The following is a 23,647-nucleotide window of genomic DNA, read 5'->3' as shown; positions in this document are numbered from 1 at the left end:
GGGTTGCCTAGGGGTGGGGAGCTAGATACAGGTAGTGGTGACAAGCCTCTGAATAAAACTGGAAGAATGCAGTCAGAAATGGAGGGAAAACATATTTCTTGTATAACCTATGTTTGCATACTTTATAAGGTACTCATAATAACCTTTCCTCCCTAGGTTTTATAAGAAAAACATTAAACACACAGGAAATTTTAAATTTACGGTGAATTACGACCACAATTAACATTAGAATACTTGCTTTATCATGTCAAACTGTCTATCAATCTATTACGTGTTTCAATAACATATCAAAATAAATTGCAGGCAGCAAATTGTTCACCATGCAAATCATTAATAGAGCTCAATGCTTGTTTACATTTTTTTTCCCTTCATGTTCTTATTGGCTGTTCATGGAATGTATAATGTCTGTTTAAATTATTTTTGTTACTCAGCTTGAAATATTTTCTAATATCTCATGACTTCTCTAATGATGATAAATAACATGGTATTAATAATAGTGGTGAAGATGAGAGTAGGTCTTTGCCTAAAATCTTTTCTCTACTTTTATACTAATTCATAATTACTTTATAGTCTGTCTATAAGTCATGTCAGAATTGCCAGATTATACTTGCATTTTTTGAATTTTCACTTTTGGATTTACCAAGATCATTGGTATATATTTGTATCTCCTGGAATAAGAATTCTCAGATTTTTTTCGATTTCTTATGATGAATGACTGGAAATGGACATTTGGGACATTGCTGCTAAGAGTACAAGTTACTTATAAGGGCTGTTGGGGTTTATAGCTGGGGGCAGCAATTTCCTTCTCACCCAGCAACCTCAGAAGCTTCAGAGAGAGGAGTTTGGCAGCAAAAGCTTCAAAATCTTTAAGAATCCCTGCTCTAAAATTTGAGTGTTCACTTCTGAGTTGACCCTAAAATTATTTATTGAATTTCTTGGTTTTTAAAAGATGTGTAATACCAGATTCTGTTCTGACTCTATTCCATATTGCCAACATGTTAATAGTTTTCAAATTGCAGGATTTTTTATTTTGCTATAATACTGAACAGCATTTCATTGTCTTAAGATGGGGAGGTTGGTTCTGATGTTTTGCTATTTCTAAAACTAAGTAGAAACCACGTTTGTTCTATAATGCTTTCTCTAAAACTTTCATTCCTTTCTGTATATATATAGTGTCCTCTCAGAATACTCTGTACTAGACAGTTCTGATGTCTGTAGAAATTATACATTTGCAAAACATTCAAAAACGAATGCAGTGTTAGGGGAAAGTATACCTTTGTTAGTCCAGTCTTTGCTCACTCTACTTCCTCTTGAATCCAAGTGCTTTGAACAATTACAGCAAATTTCAATTCCATTTACCTGGGCTTTCATAGTGACCTTCTATCATCACTCTTTTTGGATAAAAAAAAAAATTCTTTTAAGGTTTCCAGAGTGCACTCCTCCTCACATTGATTTAAGGCTCTTTAAGGCTTAATTATTTAAGGTTGTTAAACCTCAGTATTAATTTTAAATCCAATGAATTATTAGTATTTAAATAAAATAAAATATATTTTAATTAAAGTTAAAAATATAGAGATTTTGCTTACTTTTTTTAAATACAGTATGCTTGCTGTTTTCATTTTATGAAAAAAATCAGACTGTCCACAGGAAATTTCACACCTGGGCATGTTTCGGTCATAATTTGAATCCATGCATCTCTCACAATGTGAAAGAAGTGATGAATTTGTTAGGTAGCATAAGAAAGAAAAAAAAAAGCATAAGAAAGAAAATTTCTCTTAACACTGCATTCTTTTTTGAATGTTTTGCAAATGTATAATTTCTACAGACATCAGAACTGTCTAGTACACAATAAATTTAATCCTTCCACTGAAGTCTTCCTCCTTCCCCTATTCCTGCACCCAAAGACCAGGAGGCATTTTGGGAAAACACTGGTAGGGGTATTATTTCATTATATAAACTATGTCATTACATAACTTGAATATAGACCTATTAGACAACAAACAGGCAAAACAAATGCTGTCTTTTTTAGGTTTAGATTGAGGCTTTGAGGAAGCAGCACACCCATTTTCAGTAATTTTTCTCCCATTATTCTTGGAATAAATAAATCATTTCTCTCCACTTGAGAGGGAAGATCCTGTCTTCTTATTGATAGTAGAAGGTAACAGGATAATCACAGTGACGACTATCTGATATTTCAGATTTAAGCAAGAGCAGATTATCTGTGACCCAGATAAAATAACTAGAAATTAAATTTAAAAACGGGATTTCTAATCTCATTTCCAAGGTTAAAAGATCTCAACTCAACCAGATGTTTCTGTGGAATAGACTAATCTTAAACCCAATTTTAAAGGATTACCTTTGATTACTTTTAGATTTAATTTTAGACATATGTTTAAATATATGTTTGTACATTTTTACTAAAATTAATATTGAAGTTAAAATGTTTCCAAAGCAACCTGCTTTGAAGTATTCTTTATTTAGGGAACAGATTATTCTAATTACTCCTTACTTAGCCTGCTTAGCCTTTTTCTGTTTGTTTCCGAATGAAATGGATAGTGATGTTATTAATGTAATTGATGTTGTCAGAATTTCTCATTGAGCAGTAGTTCACACACAGCCAAGAATAATGTCCATTCTGATGAGCACCAATACTAATGGTGCTGGATGACTGTGTTAGTCATGTTTTCAGTCCCTGGGCTTGGGGAGAGTTCATCAAGAAGCGCTGTAACAGCTGGTACAGTGCCTTCTGGTGAGCTTCTGACAGTGAGCTATTGTGTACCGTGACAGTGCTCTGACAGTTTATCTAGATTTTGTATACAGGCATTTTTGTTTTCTGGGCACCGTGGAGTTGATATAATAGCTTAAGCTTTTGATGGAGTCTCTGGAGCATAGTGCTTTTCTCAGTTGTGGTGAGGTTGAGGGTAGAGTGGGGAAAATGTATTTAGCTGTGGTTTTCTGCTTTAAATTTGCAAAGAAAAAAAATTGAGTTTTTGCATTTGGTCTCGCAGGTACTATTGTTGGACTCTACTCGAATTACTAAAGATAGCTTGAAGTAAAGCTTTTCAAATTAAAAGGAGGAAAACATCCCTCCCCACCACATACTGACTCATGATTACTTAAATAAATACAGAAAGAATCACAAATGCAGGGGTGACTTAATTTTAACTTGGTTATCTTATGCAATGAAAAGTATCTTATGTTCAAAATGTTCAATTAGTTTAAATGAGATTATCTATTAAATAGCATTCTCATTAATCAGACAATTAGTGGGCTTACCTGCCTTTTAATATGTACCCAGAAATATAGTCCTGAGATTATTAATCCTTATAATTAAATTTTGCCGAGTATCCCACTGAATCAATGTGGTGAATTAACATCATTCAGTACAGTCTCTGTACAAATTATGTTTGGTTTACTCAACTCCCAAATCAGCATTGCAAATATGGAAATCATTGCTAATTATGCTGAGCCCAGCTCACTTAACATTTTTATAAAGGGTGCTCTGTATGGCATTTTCTTTTCTTTCCTGAATTATATTTTTTGTTTAAGAAAAACAAAACGTATTTCTAATAGAATAATTCTAGTTGTAATATTTTATGAAATATCTTCTCAGTGGCTTTTAAAAACCTAGAAAAATCATTAAGATTTTAAGTGCCATTTCTTATATGCTTTTAATATATACACAAATATTGGCTAATTAATATTTCTTTGAACTTTGAATATGTAGAGAACCTTATAGTACCTAGGTTCCCCTTTGCCAAAGAATTAATAAGTTATGTTGCATAGTAATATAAAAGCATTCTTTTAAAAAATGGCTGCTAGCATCAAATTTATTATGTGTGGGATTGGATTGCTCTTTGGCATAAACTTGTTCCTTTGTGAAAAATCTATTTATGTTGTGTCATCTCTCTGGCTCAATGTCATAACCTCCTTGTATTTTTGATAAAATTACAAGTAATTACAAACTATTTAAATCTATTGCTAGAAGTTCTTCCATAGGAATACTGCATTTTAATTTTCTCAAAGCATTACTGATTGCTTGAATGATTAAATCGATGCTTTTTTTAGTAAAGAAGCTAAACATGTAAGAGTTTTCATTTTACTTGCATTTTTACCCAAACATTCATTTTATTTTCTCATGTTCTGAATCTACATGAATTTTTTATCTGACTTTAAAACATTACTGTAGGATTGGAGAAAATACTGAATCCTATATTTATAGTTAACTTGTAGATCTTTCTCATAACAATTCATATACTTCTCTGTCACATTTTGTCAGTATATTAGTTACTCCCTGAATCTTAGCCAGAGAGGCACATCAGCCCATCTTACCAGTATACTTGTAACCAAAAATCTTATTGAAAGTATAATTTTGTATTAAAAATGTTTAAGAGTAGTTGACCTGGAGTGTTGATTGGGAACATAGTTTCCAGCTGTTTCATACGTTTAGGTTAAGGCTGACTTAAACAATGTGTTATTGTATGTAACCATTCTCTCTGGCATTCTCTGTGTATTTCTGTTGGGTTATCTTGTATACTTGACTGCTTTCACTAGACTGTAAGCTCCTTGATGCTAAGGATTGTGTTATCATAGGTCCGTAGTAAATTTTTGATAGATGCATAAATGAGTAAATGAATCCTGGCTTATGTGCATAGTACTTATTTTTTTCAACTGAATTGTGAGCCCCTTGTGGACATTGGATTTATCTGTGTAGTCTCCCATTGTCCTTGTCATTTTATCTTTCATTATAAAATCCACCTTTTAGAAGTTATATTCTGATGTAATTGAGATACTGTATCTCTAAGCCCTCAAAAAAAGAGTATAGTAGGAAGCAATATCAATAAAAAGCATAGCAGGCAATATCAGTAAAAAGTAGGACTGCCATTTATTGAGGAGTTATTAAGGGCTCTAACATATATTAACTCATTTAATGCTACCAAAATCTATGAGTAAGGAGTTATTATTTGGAAAACTGAGATACAGAGTTTTAGTAACTTTCCCATGGTTTTCTATAGCCAGAAAGTGGCTTGATGAAGAGAAGTACAGGAATTATTTTGGAAAGAGATTTTCAGTGACTATACATAAAAGCTCTACAGCTTTCTCACTTTGGTTCCATGACTGATTAAATGTTTATGTGAACTCCAGGTCTCTAATAAAAGAAAATAGCTGGTCCTCTGTTGGAGATAGATGCTTAAAAAACCAATTATTTCAAATGAGTATAGTGAGTCCTGGCTTCAAAGGAGGAGAGAGAGCTGTGATTAACAGGAAATGTTCTCTCTTTGGATTGCAACAAAAAAATTAAGGAATCATGCTAGTTATGTCCGTGTTCAGTGAGTTTCGTGCTGCGAACATATATTGAGTACCCACTTGACACAACATATGCTGCTGGGTGCTATGGAAAATAACAAAGCTGCTGTCCCTACATTGATAACAGGTGCTAGGAAGTCAAGCAAAAGTCTGTCTTAGAATTAATAGACATTAGTAATAGATAAAACAGGTATATAATCTCTAGTTGTGAAAAAAAGTTCCTGAGCATTTTTTTTAACTCCAGATTAAATCAACAGAATCACTGAATAAGGTATGTGCAACAGAGTAAAGTAAGAATAAAGAGTGATAGGCAGTCATCGAGGTTAGATTGGACTGTCTTTGTGATGGAATGCTCTTAACTTGCATCAGGTTTTCAGTTTGGCAGGTCTAGAAACTCCATTTTGAAAACGTTTCCAGAGTTAGATCCAGAGGCAGTGACTCTTAATTTCAGACTCCAAAGCGATAGTCGTATAAACCAGATTGACTGTTTATTCTCTTATGTGCAGTAGTCAGGTGTGCCAAAAGGACTTCCCAGCACATTCTTTCTCCTGTACGACAACATATATGGCAGTGTTGCTTGGTGAACTCAAAGCAGGATGAGTCAGTTGGATGGATTGTATCATCAAGCTGTCTATTCCAAGAGGGCTAGATTCTCAAGACTGTTAACCAGGAAATGTCTGGTGATAAATTCTTGCTCTCTGGTTCCCACTCCTCCTAATTTTTCTAACAGACAATAAGTAGTTTCCTCTCCCTTTCTGTTAGGAACACGCCCCCCCCCCATTCCAGATATAATCTTATTAGTTAGGATATTTTAACTTATCTTCTTAGACTGAACCTGAAAGATCATTTCTTAGGGTAAGATCAGCCAGCAGGAGAAGATAAAGTATCAGTTGATAAAATAGGCAAGGCCCATGTAGGTCTTGCTGTTTCCGGTTTATTCTTTTTTAGAAGATAAACTTTCAGTTTTTAAAATAAGAAAGCAGGGGCGCGTGGGTGGCTCAGTTGGTTAAGCGTCCAACTCTTGATTTTGGCTCAGGTCATGATCTCAGGGCTGTGAGGTCGAGTCCCACATTGGGCTCTGTGCTGGGTGTGGAGCCTGCTTAAGATTCTCTCTCCCTCTTCCTCTGCCCCTGCCCAGTGGCTTGCATGTGCTCGCGCTCTCTCTCTAAAAATAAAATAGGAAGGGATTTTCATATATCTCTTAGTTAGGCAGATGGATGGAAGTCTTAGATATTTTGGTCATTAGACCCATCATCGTGACATAAATATTTTTCTGGAGGTAAATTATCCTGATTATAGACAACATACTATAAACACTTTGTTTCTTATCATTCTTTGAAGGACGAATTTTTCTGGATAGCTGAGTTTTATGTATAACTAAGGATTTATAAATTGTATTTAGACTCCTTAAAGATGGCAAGTATCTTATTGGTCATTTCCTGATGGTCACTAAAGGTATTGAGTCTTTTATGCTGAATGAAATTATCTGCACCAAAACCTATTTTAATTATTTTTAGTGTGTTTCTTTCTAAAATAGTCCACATTTCCTTGCTTTGCAACATATGCAAAAAACGTATATTAAACCTCATTTGCCACTTTGGGCACTAACTTGTGGTTTTTCAGTGTTCTGCCATTAGTAACCCTCTCTCCTCCTCTGGTTTGCAGTTCCTGTTGTATTTACTAATGTGATAGCATGTTGACTTGTGTTGTTTCTGAGCACGTTCTATAAGTGCCAAGGACGTGTTTGTGCCATGTTTGACTATTCAAATACAAATTGTATTTTTTTCTTATAACAGTATTCTTGATAGCTGAGTTTCAGAGAGATAAGCATTTGCTATTTCTAGAGGGGACAAAAAAAGCCTTTCCTGGCTAGCCTTACAAATCCTGTTCATAAAGTCATGGTAAACATCACATTCTTTGATAGAATAACCATCTGTTTATAATGACTTAACAGGTACTATTCTCCTTATTTCTTGAACCAGATTCTGGAAAGATGTCAAAAGCACTTGGAAGTAAAAGCTTTTCCCACATGAAGTCTAAATCCAAAGTCTTTGAAGTTGATTCTTTTATTGCCACAAATAAGTACCTCAAAGTTTTAATCAAATTGTAAATTTATGCATAGCAAAAATTTACTATAATACTAGGTGTACTAGTCTGACTTTGTAGTTGTCTTTCTTACCCCGACATAGTTTGTATTATCCACAACTGTGATTTGAAGCCATTTACTTGCATGTCCTAAGAGCACTTACAGACCTCTGTCCTGTCTTTTCCTTTGCCTGGTTGCACAAGCTGCCTTCATTGTTTGGGGGCAATGTGTCGCCCATCAGTGCTAAGAACCGTTCAGATTACTTCATTCACTTTCTGTACAGATGTGGAACTGAGGCTCCACTTTCCTCTAAGCCCATAACCAATGTTCTCATGTATTTGCAGACTGTGTTGTCACAAAGTAAAACGTTATTTTGAGGAAATAATGCAACAGAACTGAGAAAAGTTAATTATAAATAGACTTGTCATTGGACACCATGAATTTCAAAGCCTGATAGGAAAACTAATGAATATGGAATATGTGGCTAATCTACAATCTTGTCACAAATTCCCAGGAAATATGGAAATGAAACACTGCTGTCGGTGACTTTGCCATCTAACAAAATAGATTTATTTTCTCGTATGTGGGCTGTTCATACATTAAGAACTTAATAGTGTGAGCTGTTGATGTAACTGCTGTAAGGAGAAATTTTTAAAGTCAAAGTGTTTTTTTTATTACTACCATTGGAAGAGAGTCTGCAACCGAAGTTCTTGGGATTGGAGTTGCCATCTCAGATATCTGCATGAATCATAGTTCTGTTTAGTAACAGTGTAGTCCGCCTGTCATATGTGAGCAAGCTCTTCAAGTAGAGGATAAGAGGAGGAAAACTTCTGTCACGTCCTTCATATATTTAAAAGAACATATTTTCTTTTGTAGTACTTTGAAATGTGTTTAAAATGTAAATATATGTCTAAAATAAGATTGTGTGATTTGTGTTTTGATTTTTCTGGCTATTAACCATCACAGCTTCTCAGCCTAGCGATGGATTTTCTCTTAATGTAAATGAAACCAGCATGTCTAAAAACTGTCTTCTCTTTGTTGAATTGTTTCGCTTACATATTTGTGTTAGAGCTTTATAGAAAACATATAATAAGAAATTGTATTATTATGAAGTTACTGATTTTTCTGTTAAAAAAATAGTTTCATTTTACTTTTCAGAGTAATCGATGCTGTAATATGGCAGATGCATAGATTGCCTTGTTGGATTTGTGTTTGTTTATAGAAATCCAGAACCAGTAGCCCTCTTTGCCTCTTGGCAGTTTTCTGTTCATTAGTGCCTTTAATTCGTCATTTTGATATTTATTTTTTAATGCATATTCACTGACAGTTGAATTAAAAATAAATCGTAAACTTTTAAAAGAATTATCAAAGAAAGCAAGTGTAATAGAAGGTTATATTTTAATAAAGTGAGACTCCTACAATTTTTGTGAGGTTTTGTAATTGAATAATTTTTTTGGCACAGTGTAATGTTCATTCTGTTTTTGTCAAGGTGATTTCAGCATTGTATGTGGTAATTTAAAATTCTTAGTACCCATATGTAAACTGCTTAAATCTTTAGAATATTCTCTGAATATGATGAAAAGCCTCATAAAGTAGATATAGGATAAAGCCTTGATAACTTTGTTCCATCTGAGTATAATTTTTCTTTAATTTTCGATAGGATACAACATCTATTGAAAAGATGTCAAACTGTTGTGAAGAAATGTAAGTATAAACGTGAAGTCTGTAGTACTTTTTATTTAAAACTGGAAAGAGTGGGCCACATTTGAAAAATGTGTGCATGCAGTGGAAAGATAACATAATGATGGCTTTTACTCGGGGCCCTGTCTAAGGCCTGAGCTAGACAAGCATAATCCAGTCTTCCAGTAGGGGTCTTCAAGCCATGATAGTTTTCAAACAAAATAAGTACTGATCCTTCTTGTTCCTTGTCTAACTAAAGTAAGTTAAATTATTTGTCCCGAAAGTACATCAAAAGAGATTTGCTACTGTGTTGTTGACACACATTCTGTTAATCCCGAGATTCTCCTCTGCTTCAAAAGTTGCCCTAGGTTGATTGACGACACAGATACAATATCTGCTATCCGGAGTTAAAACTCAGCTGCATGCCATAATGAAAGAAAAGCTGTATTTGTGATGCTGGGACACAATTCATCAGAGTCCAGTAATGGATCCCCAGCCAACCTGTATTGTTTTAGCTGACTGAAGTACGCCGTGGGAGTGCTGTCTTTCACTAATAATGCTGTCTTCTGTAGATCGAGGCCCCGAAAGCCATGGCAGCAGACCTTCTCAGAAGTTTTTGGCACTCGTTGGAAGATCCTGTGGTTTATTCCTTTCAGGCAGAGGCAACCACTGCGAGTTCCCTACCACTTTGCCAATCACGTCTAAACAGATGGATGGTGGGCACAGATGGGTCCTCCATGCTGGAAATGCGTTACAGGTTTTCTGATAATAGAACTATGACAGTCTTCAAGTCAATTAAAATCCACCCACCAATCTTAGGCATCATAATGTGCCCCAGGCTTTATTTTAATAGTGATCTTGATCTGTTGTGGGACTAATACGAGATCTATATTTAAGTTTTAAAGCATGTTTACTTTCAAATTAGCTTTCCCCAGGGATTTCTTTAAATGCTTTTGTGATTAGACCCCAAAGGCAGTGATTGAAATAAAATAATTGTACATATTTTTTTTTTAGTACCGACAATGTTACAGATTTTAATTTATGGGAAATTTCAGACGTTTATTTAGATTTTTTCACTCTTAAGCAGTACTAACCAAATTTGAATTTAATTCTTCGGGTTTACAAAAGTTGATACATCTTATATTATATGTAAATTTTCTTTTTTCAAATACATCATAATTTAAATAGCAGTACTGCCTTTTATATGTGCTGCAGGATTTTCTTAATGCAGTATGGAATTGAACAACAACAAAAAACCAAAAACAACAACAGAAAAAGGGCAGTGTTTTCTTAGAAGTAGCTCTCTAATGTTTTCTGTTTTTCTCTCTGCCAAAAACGAATTAAAAACACCACTAAAATAAAACACCAACTACCTACCTTATTTTAAAGGGAAGGTGAATTTTTTTCCATATTAACTTTCCCACTTCTTTTCCCTGTACTGATGTAATTATTGGTTGTTGTTAAAGTAATTGCTCCAAGGCAGAATTTTTGACCACACGGGCATGTATTCTGTTTTACCCTAAGATTTTGATGAGCAAAAGGGTAGAGAATTTGCAATAATTCCCCAGGTACCTTTTCCAGTACAGTTATATTAGAATGCATATGTTTTTAAAATGCTAGTGTACTACATAGTGTACAATGTACTATATAAGGAGGAATATTGTGCTTTTACAACACACACGTGGATATATATACTTTTTACTTTTATTTACCTACTGGTCGGTCCAAAATTACACATTGAAGGTTTATATGTAATAGATATTGGCCAACTAAATAATGAAATTTTATTTATAGGAAGTTGCTAGTAAAAGTAAGTAACCTTTGTGTACCTATAATCACCCAAATTGAAATGAAATTTTAATCGGCCAACTGTAAATTTGGATTGAGAGACCTTTTGTTAGTAGCTATTGTTAAGAAATGACCTTACAACAAGAAAACGTAATTATCTATATTTATCATTAGCTTATACAAATTTAAGTTGCAATGGGGATGGTCTCTTGGAAAGCATAGAAGATTTGTGTGAAAAGACATTTAGCATGCTTTGAAAAATTCAGCTTTTACATTTTTTTCCATTAGAATACTGCAAAATCCATATATGTTTTTAGAAAATGTATGTACTCACAGTCTTTGCCTTGAAGAGAAGATTGAAGGGGTCTGCTGTTCTTGGAGCATATCAATATTTTCCTTTTAGTTAGTTTTGAGAGTCAGGAGTCACACCTGAGAAATCATGAAACCGAACATTTCCATTGTCATCCAGTTAACTATACTGTAGTTAGTTCTTTCAGGAATTGTAAATATCTTCTAAGATAATTGAATAAGCTGTTCTCAGAGATATAAATACCATGTCTTTTATGTTCTGACTGCTGCAGTGCTTTATTAAAAATTTAGAAGTGGCAGATGAAAATATTTATTGGTGCTGATAAGATGCATAGGAAATTTAATACGAGAAGTAAGTATATTTATAGAGCTTAATGAACCACAAAATTAGTATGTTCATGTCAGGCAATTGGGTTGGGTTTTGTACAAGCTAACATATTGACCAAATTCGGTCTGGTGACAGAACTGTTATAGGGAAGTAATGTGTAGATACATAGATGGGTATCAGTCAGATGCCTTATGCTGTATACATTCCTGTCAAATGAGAACCTTGAGAGAAAGCAAAGCCAACTCTAGACCCCCCACTAAAGAATTTTATGGACATACTTATACTTCATATAGTAGCAGTAGCTACCTTAAAGGTACACACCTGGGAGGTCCTCAGTGCCAGCCTCTGCCTCAGCAATGAGAGCCAGAGGTGGTCTCTTTCCCGCTCCAAAGGTGGTTTTTGTTTTTCCTAGATACACCACTTCTAGGCACATTTTCTTCCGTTCTTTCTCTTTACCCTCGGTCCTGATCCCGCTACTTGATTCCTCTAAGTTACTGGCATACGAACTGATACACTCGGCGAGGCATATATTTATTCTGTTTGAATGGCAGAAATGCTATATATCGATCTATTTATATAAGAATCTGTATTAAAGCATATCTCTACATATACTTACGCTGTAACTTTCAGTATTCCCAAGTTAGCACACCTAACCGGGTTTATAATTCTTGTGCCAGGACTTGAAGAAACCAACTGGCAATTTCCTAGGGAGTGCATGAAGTCTAGTTGTGTTCCGGCTGCGCCCTCTTTTGGCTAATTGGGGTAATTATACTGGCTCTAGAGATTTACTGCACCACAATTAATTGTATAGCCTAATTCTGAACATGCCAGAACTTAGAGGGAGTGTATGTACAAAAATGTAAGGGTTTATGAAAATCAGTGTGTTCCAGTTTATCATGGCAACGTCTAGTTCATATAAGTGTGATAACTAGTTTGCTTCATTCATGTATATTCTTATTTTTTTTTTTACTCTCCATTAGAAATTTCTATCAGATCAGGATAAACAAATGTAAACCACCTCATGAATTTTATTTTAAACCTTTACTTTGGCAGATTAAGTCCTTAGAATTAGGAAAGCCATTACCTAAAATGACCAGTTTATTACAAACCACAGAAACTTATTGTAGTTACATCAGCAAGCAAGTACCTAATGTGTTTTAATGAATATAGAAAAAAATACGTTTAGTTTTTTTAATCTCAGTTTTGGAATGACTTTTGTTTTTTTGACTGATTCTACTGCGTTGAAAAAAATAAGAGATTAATAATTCTTTCTGTACTTTTCTTCATTCTTTTTTAACTCTCCTATTCAGAGTTATAGCTGTAACTTTAGTAGTCTTTGTGTTATGTATTTTGGATAGCCGTGAAAATAAGTAATGATGTTGAGCATTAGAAAATAGTTATGAGCAGTGGGATTACTGATGTGATCTGTTTGTTGGAAGAAATATTTCCTTACAAACATTCCATTTTGTTTTAAGCAAAATATATGTTAAAGGATGCTTTACATCAGCCAAGTTTGTAGTTGGGCTTCTGGAAATGAAAGATTTTTAGCTAGATGCTCTAGCTTACACCTCTTGAACAATTATATTTGTTGTTGTTCTCTTCTGCAAACAAACATGTTTATGGGCCCAAGATTGCAGGCAAAAAGTGACTGAGTTCAGAATCCCTCAAACAGTAGGCATTCGGTTAAAGAGCTTTTGGTACTTTGTAACTAAGACATATAGTTTTAAAATATGTGAAGGTGTTCCATTATAAGAAAAATGCTATTTTGCTTAAGAGTTGTATTAAAAATATTTGTGGTTAACATAAGAGATAGCTGTATTTAACATTTTAGTTAATGTATTAATCTCTTTTCACAGAGGAAAGCATAGTTTACTTTTAATAGTAATGGAATTAGAGCACATAAACATAGATAATGTTCAGTATAACAACTAAGCTAAAAGTTCTGTCAGACTGAACATCAGTGAATTTTTGTTAATGCTTAGAGGTATTTTTCTCTAAGGATGCTGGCTAGTTATAAATATTCATCATCAGGCTTTTTCAAGTCACTTCATAAAAGTAATTACTTGAAGGTGTGTTTCACCCAAAAGGATATATTATTTCTTGAGTGCTAATCATAAAGACTTAGGTTAGAATAACACTTTCAACCAGGAAATGTGAAGTAATTTAGACTATGGCCACACAATTTTCTATGTATTAGACCAGAGGGCAGTTTGAGTGTTCTCACATATGTTGCTATAAAATCAGTGTGTCCAGCCCTGGTTTACAATGGCATTCATGTTAACAGAGCTGCTAGTCTCTGCCTGGACTTTTTTCTAGTCTCTAACTATTTCCCTTGTACTTGATGTATTATCAATAGATTATCCAACTCAAGTTTACTAAACTATTGCTGCTTCATTAAATAAATTTTTGACATCACCTCTAATATATGTAGATATACCTAGAATTTATTTGGGAAAGCTTATACTTACAAGTGTTAAATAATTTACTAATAGATACAAGTATTAGATTGTTTACCCAACCTACTCTTGCTTTTGAAAATATAAGTATTGGCAAATGTAGTTAGTCATATACATTTAGTATAGTCTACTTGTTAGTGTTATTAACCATATGATTAACAGTTGAATGAGTATTATTTAATGTCCACATTTGTTACCTTTTACTCTAAGAATCATCCTCAATTTATCTATAAATCAAAAATTTCATTATGCTCTGAATTTAGCCGTTCTCAATTGAATTCTAGAATATCCTATAGTAGAATGTGAGGAAGTAATAGGAGCCACTTGCTTAAAGTAGTTTGACCCCATGTTGTTATTTTATACATCAACCAGTATTTGACATTTCTGCTGCCTTTGGGACGATGATGGCTTAATTTCAGGAAAGTGTTTTCTCTGATGTCTCCTTTCATTATCGTTGTGCAATTTTTAACAACAAAATTTACTTCATTTTTGTCTGTTCTTCAGATGTTGTAATACTTCCTGCTAGTGCTGATTTGAAACAGAAATAACAGTGGTATTTACAGTTCTTCAGTTGTTGATATTGCCACCATTTTCCATTATCATTATATATATTTTTAATATTGTGTGTCGTTTTCCCCTTGTTCACCATAGAGGGCAGGTACAAATGAGTAGTGAGTAGCCAAAATTGGATAGAGAGAGCAGGGGCATTTACAAGGATGGAGAGGAGGCTAGACAGGACATGGATAAGCAGCATCTCAGCAACAGGGTTGATGGGCTACAGTCTCTGTGACATCAGGAAACTCCCCCTGGCTGCAGTCATTTGAGCCTTATCTCTTGTTGATACCATTTTACTGTAAGGGTTGCTACTGCACGTAAGCATTTAGTTAAGAGTCATTTTATTTATATTGCTGATTCTCATCATTGGCTAGATGCCTTTGAGAAGTGATTTTAAATTTTAAATATCATAATTATATAGCATAGGCTCACCTGAAGTGTTATGAATAACGTGAAAGGTGCAGCTATTGAATGCAGAGGAGAAATGAATAGGTTGCCGAAAGTTTGAAAAGACCGGGTCCTTTTTTACAAGCCTCCTGTTGCAGAGAAAGGATACTAAGTATTCTAGTAAATTTTGTCACCAGAGGAAAAATCAGCAATTTGTGTATAGAGGATGACTTTCACTTTAAAATGTGGTCTGTTTTGGAGTTCTTGATTCCCCGAAGGTCACCTAACCTATTGGTATCATAAATACCTGTCACATGTGATGTGGTGCTCACCACAGTCATTCACCACTTGGATCTTTGTGGTATTGATAGCTTTATGTATGAACAAAGATGTGGACAAAAGAGCAACAACAAAACGTGTTTTTCTTTTTGTGGTTTTGCTTGCCTGTTTGACTAAGTACAGGGTTTAACTGCATAGGCTGTTAACTAAAGGGCACGATGGTCTGCATGTTGCAACTCTGTGCTCTTGCCAGTGTGCATCGGGTGATCTTTTAACCTACTGGTGCCTGAAGTTAGCAGTTTACAACCTCAACAACTAAAACATCCTGGTGCTACTAACTTTAGCATTGAGTGACATTTTTAATTCCTGTACCAAAGAGTTAACTTTTTTTTTTTTTAATTTTTGGTTGACTGAGACTTCTCTCATCCTTGTGAACAGTGTTCCTAAGAACAATTTTGACGAACACATCTTTGTTTTTGCACACTGCTGCCGCCACTTAATTGGTTTTAAATGTCTCCCATTTGGAATTTTTTTTTTATAGTTTGGCATATTAGTATGGTTTTTCGTTCTGCATTTTAATATAGATTGGCTACTTTAAAAGGTAGTTTAATAGATTGAGGTTACAAAAGATAATTGAACACTTTTCACAGGATTTTTTAATTTTGTTTTTCTTTCTGCAGGAGTCAGTGAAAACTAATAAGAACTCTCCTTTTATTTCTATAAATGAGCTATATAGCTTATTGAGCCCTTTTAATGAATGCTGAAACAAAATGCTAAAATGAAAAGTTAAGGGTCCATTCTGATTATAAGTGAAGAATCCCGCGTCCGTGTTATGTGTGAGGATGGGGGGGTATGTAACCCTTAGTGGGACTAAACAATGATGTTGCCATTTGTCTCTTTTGCAAATAAAGATAAAATTAAAGAACACCTTTAAAAATATATATGTGTATACACACACACATACACACACTTTCCCAAGAGGAAATGCAGATGTACCTTGATTTAAAAGCAAAACTACTAATAGAAAATTGAACTTCACCAAAACACACACAAAAAAGAAGTCTGGAGGTTGTTACTCACTTAACATAAAAGTTAGAATAAGGTTATTTTAAAAGCTAATTCTGCTTAGTGGTTCATTTTACCAAAAAAAAGGCCGGGGGGGAGAGAAAATACCCTTTAGAAATACTTGTGATTGTCCCAATGTCCTACTGCTGTGTATACTAGTCTGGTTCCTTATTTTTTTCCACAAATTTTCAAGACACTACCTTAGTGTCCTTAAAACTGCAACTGAAATGGTTAAAATTTCTGGCAAGAAGATAACCATTCATGTACTGGAAAAGTAGACAATCACATTTGAGAATGTTTTGCATTGTTTTCAATCAACTGAAGATGTCTCCTTGAATGTAGATACGCTATATGGTTTTGCAGTGATTTCTGAATGGAAAAAAAGAATCAAGTCTGTAACTTAAATGAAATATGACTTAGGATCATTTGAATTATATATAGAAATACGTATGTACATGCCATTCGAGGTAAAAGGGAAATTTGTAAGCAAAATGGAAAGAAGCAACAGTATGTCTCTCTCTAATTGTCAACAATATATTTCCTAGATTCTGTTGCTGCAATGTTGGTTCTGAGTCTTTTGGCTTGTTTATGTATTATTTAAATTAATGTGGCTGAGTGCAGTTACTTGTTCAAGTTATTGGTAGTGGGTAGTTCACCACTATCTGTTGTCCTCCAGAGATGAATATTAAAAAGAAGTTCTACTTCAGCATAGGTAGAATGAAGCAACTAAGATGACATGATGGGGAGAATTTCCTCCACAATCAGAGATACTCAGACAAGTGAGTTGCAAGTCTAACGTGGTGGGGACGATGGAATAGGGGGCAGTGGGGTAGGCTTTGGGAGACCTGAGCACGGATGACCATGCTTGTATGGGCTGTGTGTCCCCAGAGTAGGCTTTTTAAAAAATCTGACTGGCAAGATTGATGAATGGGCAAAATCTGTAATATCTGGGGACTCATGTCAACCTCTAATTGTGTCTAATGTTCTATCCCTACAATAAAAGACTTTTAATAGTGGTGTGTTCCAAGTGCCATATAAAGATCCTGTTTTTAAATATGTCAGGTATGTTTTCATTCAGTGCATATGTTTAAAGCGGAGGGCTGTTCTGCTGCATTGTCTATTTTACCTTGTCTGGTCCCTCAAGAGCATTTAAAGAAAATCTTCACTAACATTTCTAGTACTAAGGGTAAAAAGGAAAATAATGGTTGAGAGATATGAGACTAGATTGAAAAGAGGGAGGAAGATGACAAGCAGGAGCCATGTATCTGAGATATACTTGTTTAAATGAAAAGTCTACACTGGTTCTTAAAATGAAAAACCATGTATCTACCTTAACAATTTTTTTAAAAAATACATTTTAGTGATTTAATTTTTATTCATGTAATATTTGTTTTTCTTTGCAGATTGTTTTTAATTTAAATTGTGGAATTTTTACTTCTCTTGAAATGTATTATGTACTGTATTTTTAGAAATCTTATTTTTAAATAAATATTTTTTAAAAACCTAGGACTGTTTTTCTCCCCCACCTCTTTATTTATTAAAAACAACCCAAATTCTAGGTTCTAGCACCAAGAGTGTGTGATAGGCCATTTCTTTTAGTTTAATGCAATTGGGACAGGTATTCCTAATTAGTAGCCCTTTTAGGATATTGTTCTACCATAGTCTCAAAATTCATTACACATCAAGGAGAACTAGGTATACATACCAGGACTGAAACTGACAAACACAGTATTCACAGTCAGACATTTTTGTCTTAGAGATGACCCAGATGGCTAGATTCAGTCACCCAACTTATTTACCATTTATTGTGCCAGACACCATCTTATAGAAATATTTTTTTCTTTGAGGAATAATTGACATAACATGCAGAAAGTTTATGCATGTAGGCATTTTAGAGCTAGGGATATTGGATTACTTAAAGCCTTTGTTCCCATGGAGTTATAATCTAAGAGTTTATAGATAGCTTTTTGTTGACAAATTTCCTGAGTCTCAACTAACTGCTCTATTGGCACATGCAAGAAGTCACAAAGGAGAAGTGTATATTCATGAATATAAATTGGTCAAAAATACCATCTGAAAAGACAAAGCAGTTTGTCTTAGAAACTGAAGGAATATGAACTGCCCTGAGATGGAAAGATACAGGCTTAACTTTATTTTTAAAATTCTTAAGTTTTTATTATCAGAAAAGTTATGCTGATAAATATTCTGGGTTTACACTTAAATGACTTGGTAGAATTGCAGATAAAACTAAAATTGCTGCGTTGGCAAATGAAAACAAATTCTGTTACACTCTGACAAACTCAAGGATTCTAAAACTTTAATCTTTCTTTTTCAGTTTCCTTTGCTCTAATTCTAAGCCACATTTATAAAAATTGTGCTTCCTTGGTGATGATAAACTGTAACGATTCTCTATCTTTTTGGTCCTAGGACTCCTTTAACACTCATAAAAATTATTGCAGGCCTCAAAGAGTTTTTGTTTATGTAGCTTGTCTTAATCACTATTGACTGTTATTAAAAATTAAAACAGAAGTATTTTAAATGCTTATTCATTGGGATAGCAATAGTATACTCATTGCATGTTAATATAAGTAATGTATTTTTAGAGACTTGAGTTTACATATTTTTTTGGAAAACTTTAATATCTGCCTTCATAAAAGAAATTTGAGGCATGCCTGGCTGGCTCAATCAGTTAAGCATCTGCCTTCGGTTCAGGTCATGATCCCAGGGTCCTGGGATCGAGTCCTGCATCAGGCTCCCTGCTCAGCGGGGACTCTGCTTCTCCCTCTCCCTCTGCCGCTCCCCTGGCTTGTGCTCTTTCTCTGACAAATAAATAAATAAAATCTTTTAAAAAACATTTGAAATCGCATACTGTTTCTGCATTTAATCTGTTGCATTGTTATTTGGTTGAAGTATCTAGAGAAGTCTGGTCTCATGCAAGTAGTATAGTTGTGAAAAAGATGAATATTTTAATAGTTTTTTCAAGTGGCTGCATATTCTTCTTTGATACTACACAAAAACTCAACAATTGATGGTTTCTTAAAAGTTTACTTGCAATGTGGAACCAGAAAGAAAACAAAACTTTTTTTGAAGTTTTTAATTCCAGTTAGTTAATATACAGTGTTCTATTAGTTTCAGGTGTGCAATATAGTGATTCAATAATTCTGTACATCACCCAGTGCTCATCACAAGTGCACTCCTTAATCCCCATCAGCTATTTCACCCAGCCCCCGCTTACCTCCCATCTGGTAACCATCAGTTTGTCTGTTTATGTCCAATGCCCATTTCTTAAGTGGATTATTTGTTTCTTGGGTGTTGAGTTTTATAGGTTCTTTATATATTTTGGATACTAATCCTTTATTAGATATGTCATTTGCAAACATTTTCTCCCATTCCAAAGATTGCCTTTTAGTTTTGTTGATTGTTTACTGTGCAGAAAACTTTTATTTTGATGAAGTCCTAATAGCTCATTTTTTGCTTATGTTTCCCTTGCTTAGGAGACATATCTAGAAAAATGTTGCTGTGGCCGATGTCAGAGAAATTACTGCCTGTGTTCTCTTCTAGGATCTTTATGGTTTCAGGGCTCATGTTTAGGTCTTCAATCCATTTTGAATTTATTTTTGTGTTTGGTGTAAGAAAGTGGTCCAGTTTCATTCTGCATGTGGCTGTCCACTTTTCCCAGCACCATTTGTTGAAGAGACTGTCTTTTTCCCATAGGATATTCTTTCCTGCTTTGTCGAAGATTGTCTTATTTCTGAGTTTTCTGTTCTCTTCTATTGATCTATGTGTCTCTTTCTGTACCAGTACCATACTGTTTTGATTACTGAAGCTTTGTAATATAACTTGAAGTCTGGAATTGTGATGCCTCCAGCTTTGCCTTTCGTTTTCAAGATTGCTTTGGCTATTCAGGGTCTTTTGTGGTTCCATACAAATTTTAGTATTGTTTGGTCTATTTCTGTGAAAAATGCGGTTGGTATTTTGATAGGGATTGTACTGAATGTGTAGATTGGGTAGTATAGACTTTTTTTTTTAAGATTCTATTTATTTATTTGACAGAGAGAGACGCAGGGAGAGAGGGAACACAAGCAGGGGGAGTGGGAGAGGGAGAAGCAGGCTTCCCGCCGAGCAGGGAGCCCGATGAGGGGCTTGATCCCACAAGACCTGAGCCGAAGGCAGACACAACGACTGAGCTACCCAGGCGCCCCTGGGTAGTATAGATATTTTAACATTATTTGTTCTGCCAGTCCATGAGCATGGAATGTCTTTCCGATTCTTTGTGTCATCTTCAGTTTCTTTCATCTGAATTTTATAGTTTTCAGAGTGCAGGTCTTTCATCTCTTTGCTTAGATTTGTTCCTAGGCATCTTATTATTTTTGGTGCAGTTGTAATTGGGGTTGTTTTCTTAATTTCTCTTTCTGCTGCTTCATTATTGGTGCATAGAAGTGCAACAGATTTGTGTACATTGATTTTGTATCCTGTGACTTTACTGAATTCATTTATCAGTTCTAGCAGTTTTTTTTTTGGTGGAGTCTTTTGGGTTTTCTATATATAGTATCCTGTCGTCTGCAAATAGTGAAAATTTTACTTTTTCCTTACTGATTTGGATGCCTTTTATTTCTTTTTGTTGTCTGATTGCTGTGGGTAGGACTTCCAGTCCTATTTTGAATAGAAGTGGTGAGAGTGGACATCCTTGTCTTATTCCTGATCTTAGGTGAAAAGCTCTCAGTTTTTCCCCAGTAAGGATGATGTTGGAGGTGGGTTTTTCATATATGGCCTTTATTATGTTGGGGTATTTTCTCCCTCAATCTACTTTGTTGAGGATTTTTTTTTTTATCATGAATGGATGTTGTACTTTGTCAGATGCTTTTTCTGCATCTTTTGAAGTGATCATATGGTTCTTATCCTTTCTTTTGTTGATGTGCTATATCACGTTGATTGATTTGTATATGTTGAACCAACTTTGCAACCCGGGAATAAATCCCACTTGATCTGGTTTTGCAATCAGGGTAATGCTGAGTTCATACAATGAATTTGGAAGTTTTCCTTCCTTTTCTGTTTTTTGGAATAGTTTAAGAAGAATAGGTTTTAATTCTTCTTTAAATGTTTGGTAGAATTTGCCTGTGAAACCATCTGGTCTTGGACTTCTGTTTATTGGGAGTTTTTCGATTACTGAATCTATATATTTGCTGGCTATCAGTGTGTTCAAATTTTCCATTTCTTCCTGTTTCAGTTTTGGTAGTTTATGTTTCTAGGAATTTATCCATTTCTTCTAGGTTGTCCAATTTTTGGCATGTAGTTTTTCATAATAGTCTCTTATAATCGTTTGTATTTCTGTGCTGTTGGTTGTTACTTCTCCGCTCATTTGTGATTTTATGTATTTGAGTCTTTTTGCTTTCATAAGTCTGCTGGCTGCTTTATCCTTCAGGCCCAAATTCTGCAGAAGTTCTTTTTCCCTGTTATAGGCAGTGTTTGGTCCCTGGTGTGTTTTAACTAGGTGTGCTCTGGTCTGCTTATGAAATGAGAACTGTTGTCACTCGCTGCTGGAACCGAGGCTCCGCAAAGCTCGGGAGGCGCAGGTGTAGGGTCCAGGAGATGCGGTGTAGATGGGGGTTTGGGCTGGTCTTCTGAGGGAGGGGGTCCGCCACACAGGGACTGAGAGGCAAGTGTGACTGGGAAGGGCAATTCTTCCAGAATTTGTGTGTGTGGGTGGGGGGTGCTTGGTGTAAGAAACTAGGTATCGCGTGTCTGCACTGAACTCATTCCCATAGGTGTTTCTGTGCTTATGCTGAGGAGCAGGGGAAGGAAGTGGCACCTGCCAGCTCCTTTGTTCCTAGGGAGTCTCTCCGTGAAGGCTGCCTCTCTGGGACATGCTCTGAGATGAACAAATGACGTCCCCACTGTGTGGCCAAGGCACTCTTCAGATGGCTCTTTCCACACTGTATGCCTGCGAGCTGTTTGCCCTGCCTTCTCTTCAAGAACAGCTCCAGTGCTCCTTGGCTCTATCCAAGCCAAGCTGGTTGACCTTTAAACCTCCAGGCTTTGAGCCCCAAGAACTCTGCGAAATTCAGACCGTCTCACTTTCTAAGCGAATTGCTATTTGGACTCATTTTCTCTGTGTGCTCCCCTGGGTGTCGGGTCTGTCCTTTGCCCTTCTCTGCAAATGCAGTTCCCTCCCCACCGCAGAGGCCATGATCTGTTTCCCAAACCGAATCTGTGCATTTCCCACCCTCTTCAGTGTGGTCTCTTCTCTACCTTTGGTTGGGGAGTTTCTTCTGTCAGTCTTCACGTTGATTATCTGGGATATTTAGGATGATGTGATAGTGATCTAGTTGTATTCATGGGATGAAAAGAGCCTAGGGTCCTCCTATCACACCACCATCTTCCAGACTCTCCCCAAGAAACTTTTCATATTTTGTTACATTAAAATCCACTGGTCTCTTTTTTCCCTTTGGAAAGTTCTCTTAACCCTACATGATTTTGTGATAGCATTCATTGGTCATTTGGAAAATACTGAAATCATGCAGATCTTCCAAGTGTTGACATATTTCATTCTATAAAATTAAATTAGATTAAATTAAAAAAAAAACTTGATAGTACCACTGGCCTTGTCAGAAAAGTAAGTACTGGAAAGCTGTTAAACTCATAATAATACATTACATTTTTTAAAATTCTAATTTTTATCTGAAAACTTGTATTTTATTATTTGTAACCACATACTGTCGGTAGTTTTCCTTGAAGGGACAGGATCACTTTGCTTAGTTTTGAAAAAAAATGTGAAATACCTACATCTAAAAGAGCATAGTCTTTCAAATAAAAAAAATAGTGTTCCATGCAAAAATGGCTAGTTCAGCTTGCAACTCAAACAGTTGCACCAGTGCTTTTCCTCAAGAATAACAATCATACTTTGAAATGCAGGTGAAATCCTTTATGTGTACTTCCCGTGTTGTCAAATGGAATATTACAAAAGTACTCCAAGATTTAATAAAATTAATCATTTTTACTGATTCACCAAGGATACTTTAAAGTGAAGCTGGCTTATTCTCCTTTTTAAGCAAAGTTTATCTGAATCTACTTAATTTGGCTCTGTTTAGGGAAGAAAGCAATGGAGGAAGATAGGGTAGAATATTATGCATTTGAGACTCAAGTTCATTTACTCTGTATTTGATAAGTGAAAAGGAACAGGAGCTGCTTAAACAGAATTTGCATTGGTATATTCCTGCTTTTGAAACACCTAAAATATAGCATCCTTAAAGATTTAACATCTATTTAGTCCTGTTATAAAAAGACAAAAACTCAAAATGCATGATAGTATCATATTGCAAAACCATTTGAGAAGCTGCCAGATACTGTAGATGAACAAATCCATACAAATGCTTCTCTAGGCTGACCAATTACCCATATGAGCAGCAA

General features: G+C 35.1%; 1 protein-coding gene across 4 annotated transcripts in view; it reads left to right on the top strand.

Moving 5' to 3' along the window:
• Positions 1-17,251, top strand: part of ZDHHC21 (zDHHC palmitoyltransferase 21) — a 66,027-nt gene extending 48,776 nt beyond the window's left edge. For all 4 annotated transcript variants that reach the window (XM_028107295.2, XM_028107291.2, XM_028107292.2 and 1 more), the window contains 2 exons: positions 9,054-9,097; positions 9,646-17,251. In XM_028107295.2, coding sequence (XP_027963096.1) covers positions 9,054-9,097; positions 9,646-9,778 — 177 coding nt within the window. In that variant the 3' untranslated portion in view covers positions 9,779-17,251. The remainder of the gene's footprint in view (positions 1-9,053; positions 9,098-9,645) is intronic.
• Positions 17,252-23,647: the final 6,396 nt, after the last annotated feature.

The sequence above is a fragment of the Eumetopias jubatus genome, unplaced genomic scaffold (assembly GCF_037043125.1).
Source record: "Eumetopias jubatus isolate StellerSeaLion01/CBP00866 unplaced genomic scaffold, mEumJub1_p1.0 scaffold_15, whole genome shotgun sequence".
Taxonomy (NCBI): Eukaryota; Metazoa; Chordata; class Mammalia; order Carnivora; family Otariidae; genus Eumetopias; species Eumetopias jubatus.
Note: the sequence above shows the minus strand (reverse complement) of the source record. Positions and strands in the feature narration are given on the sequence as shown.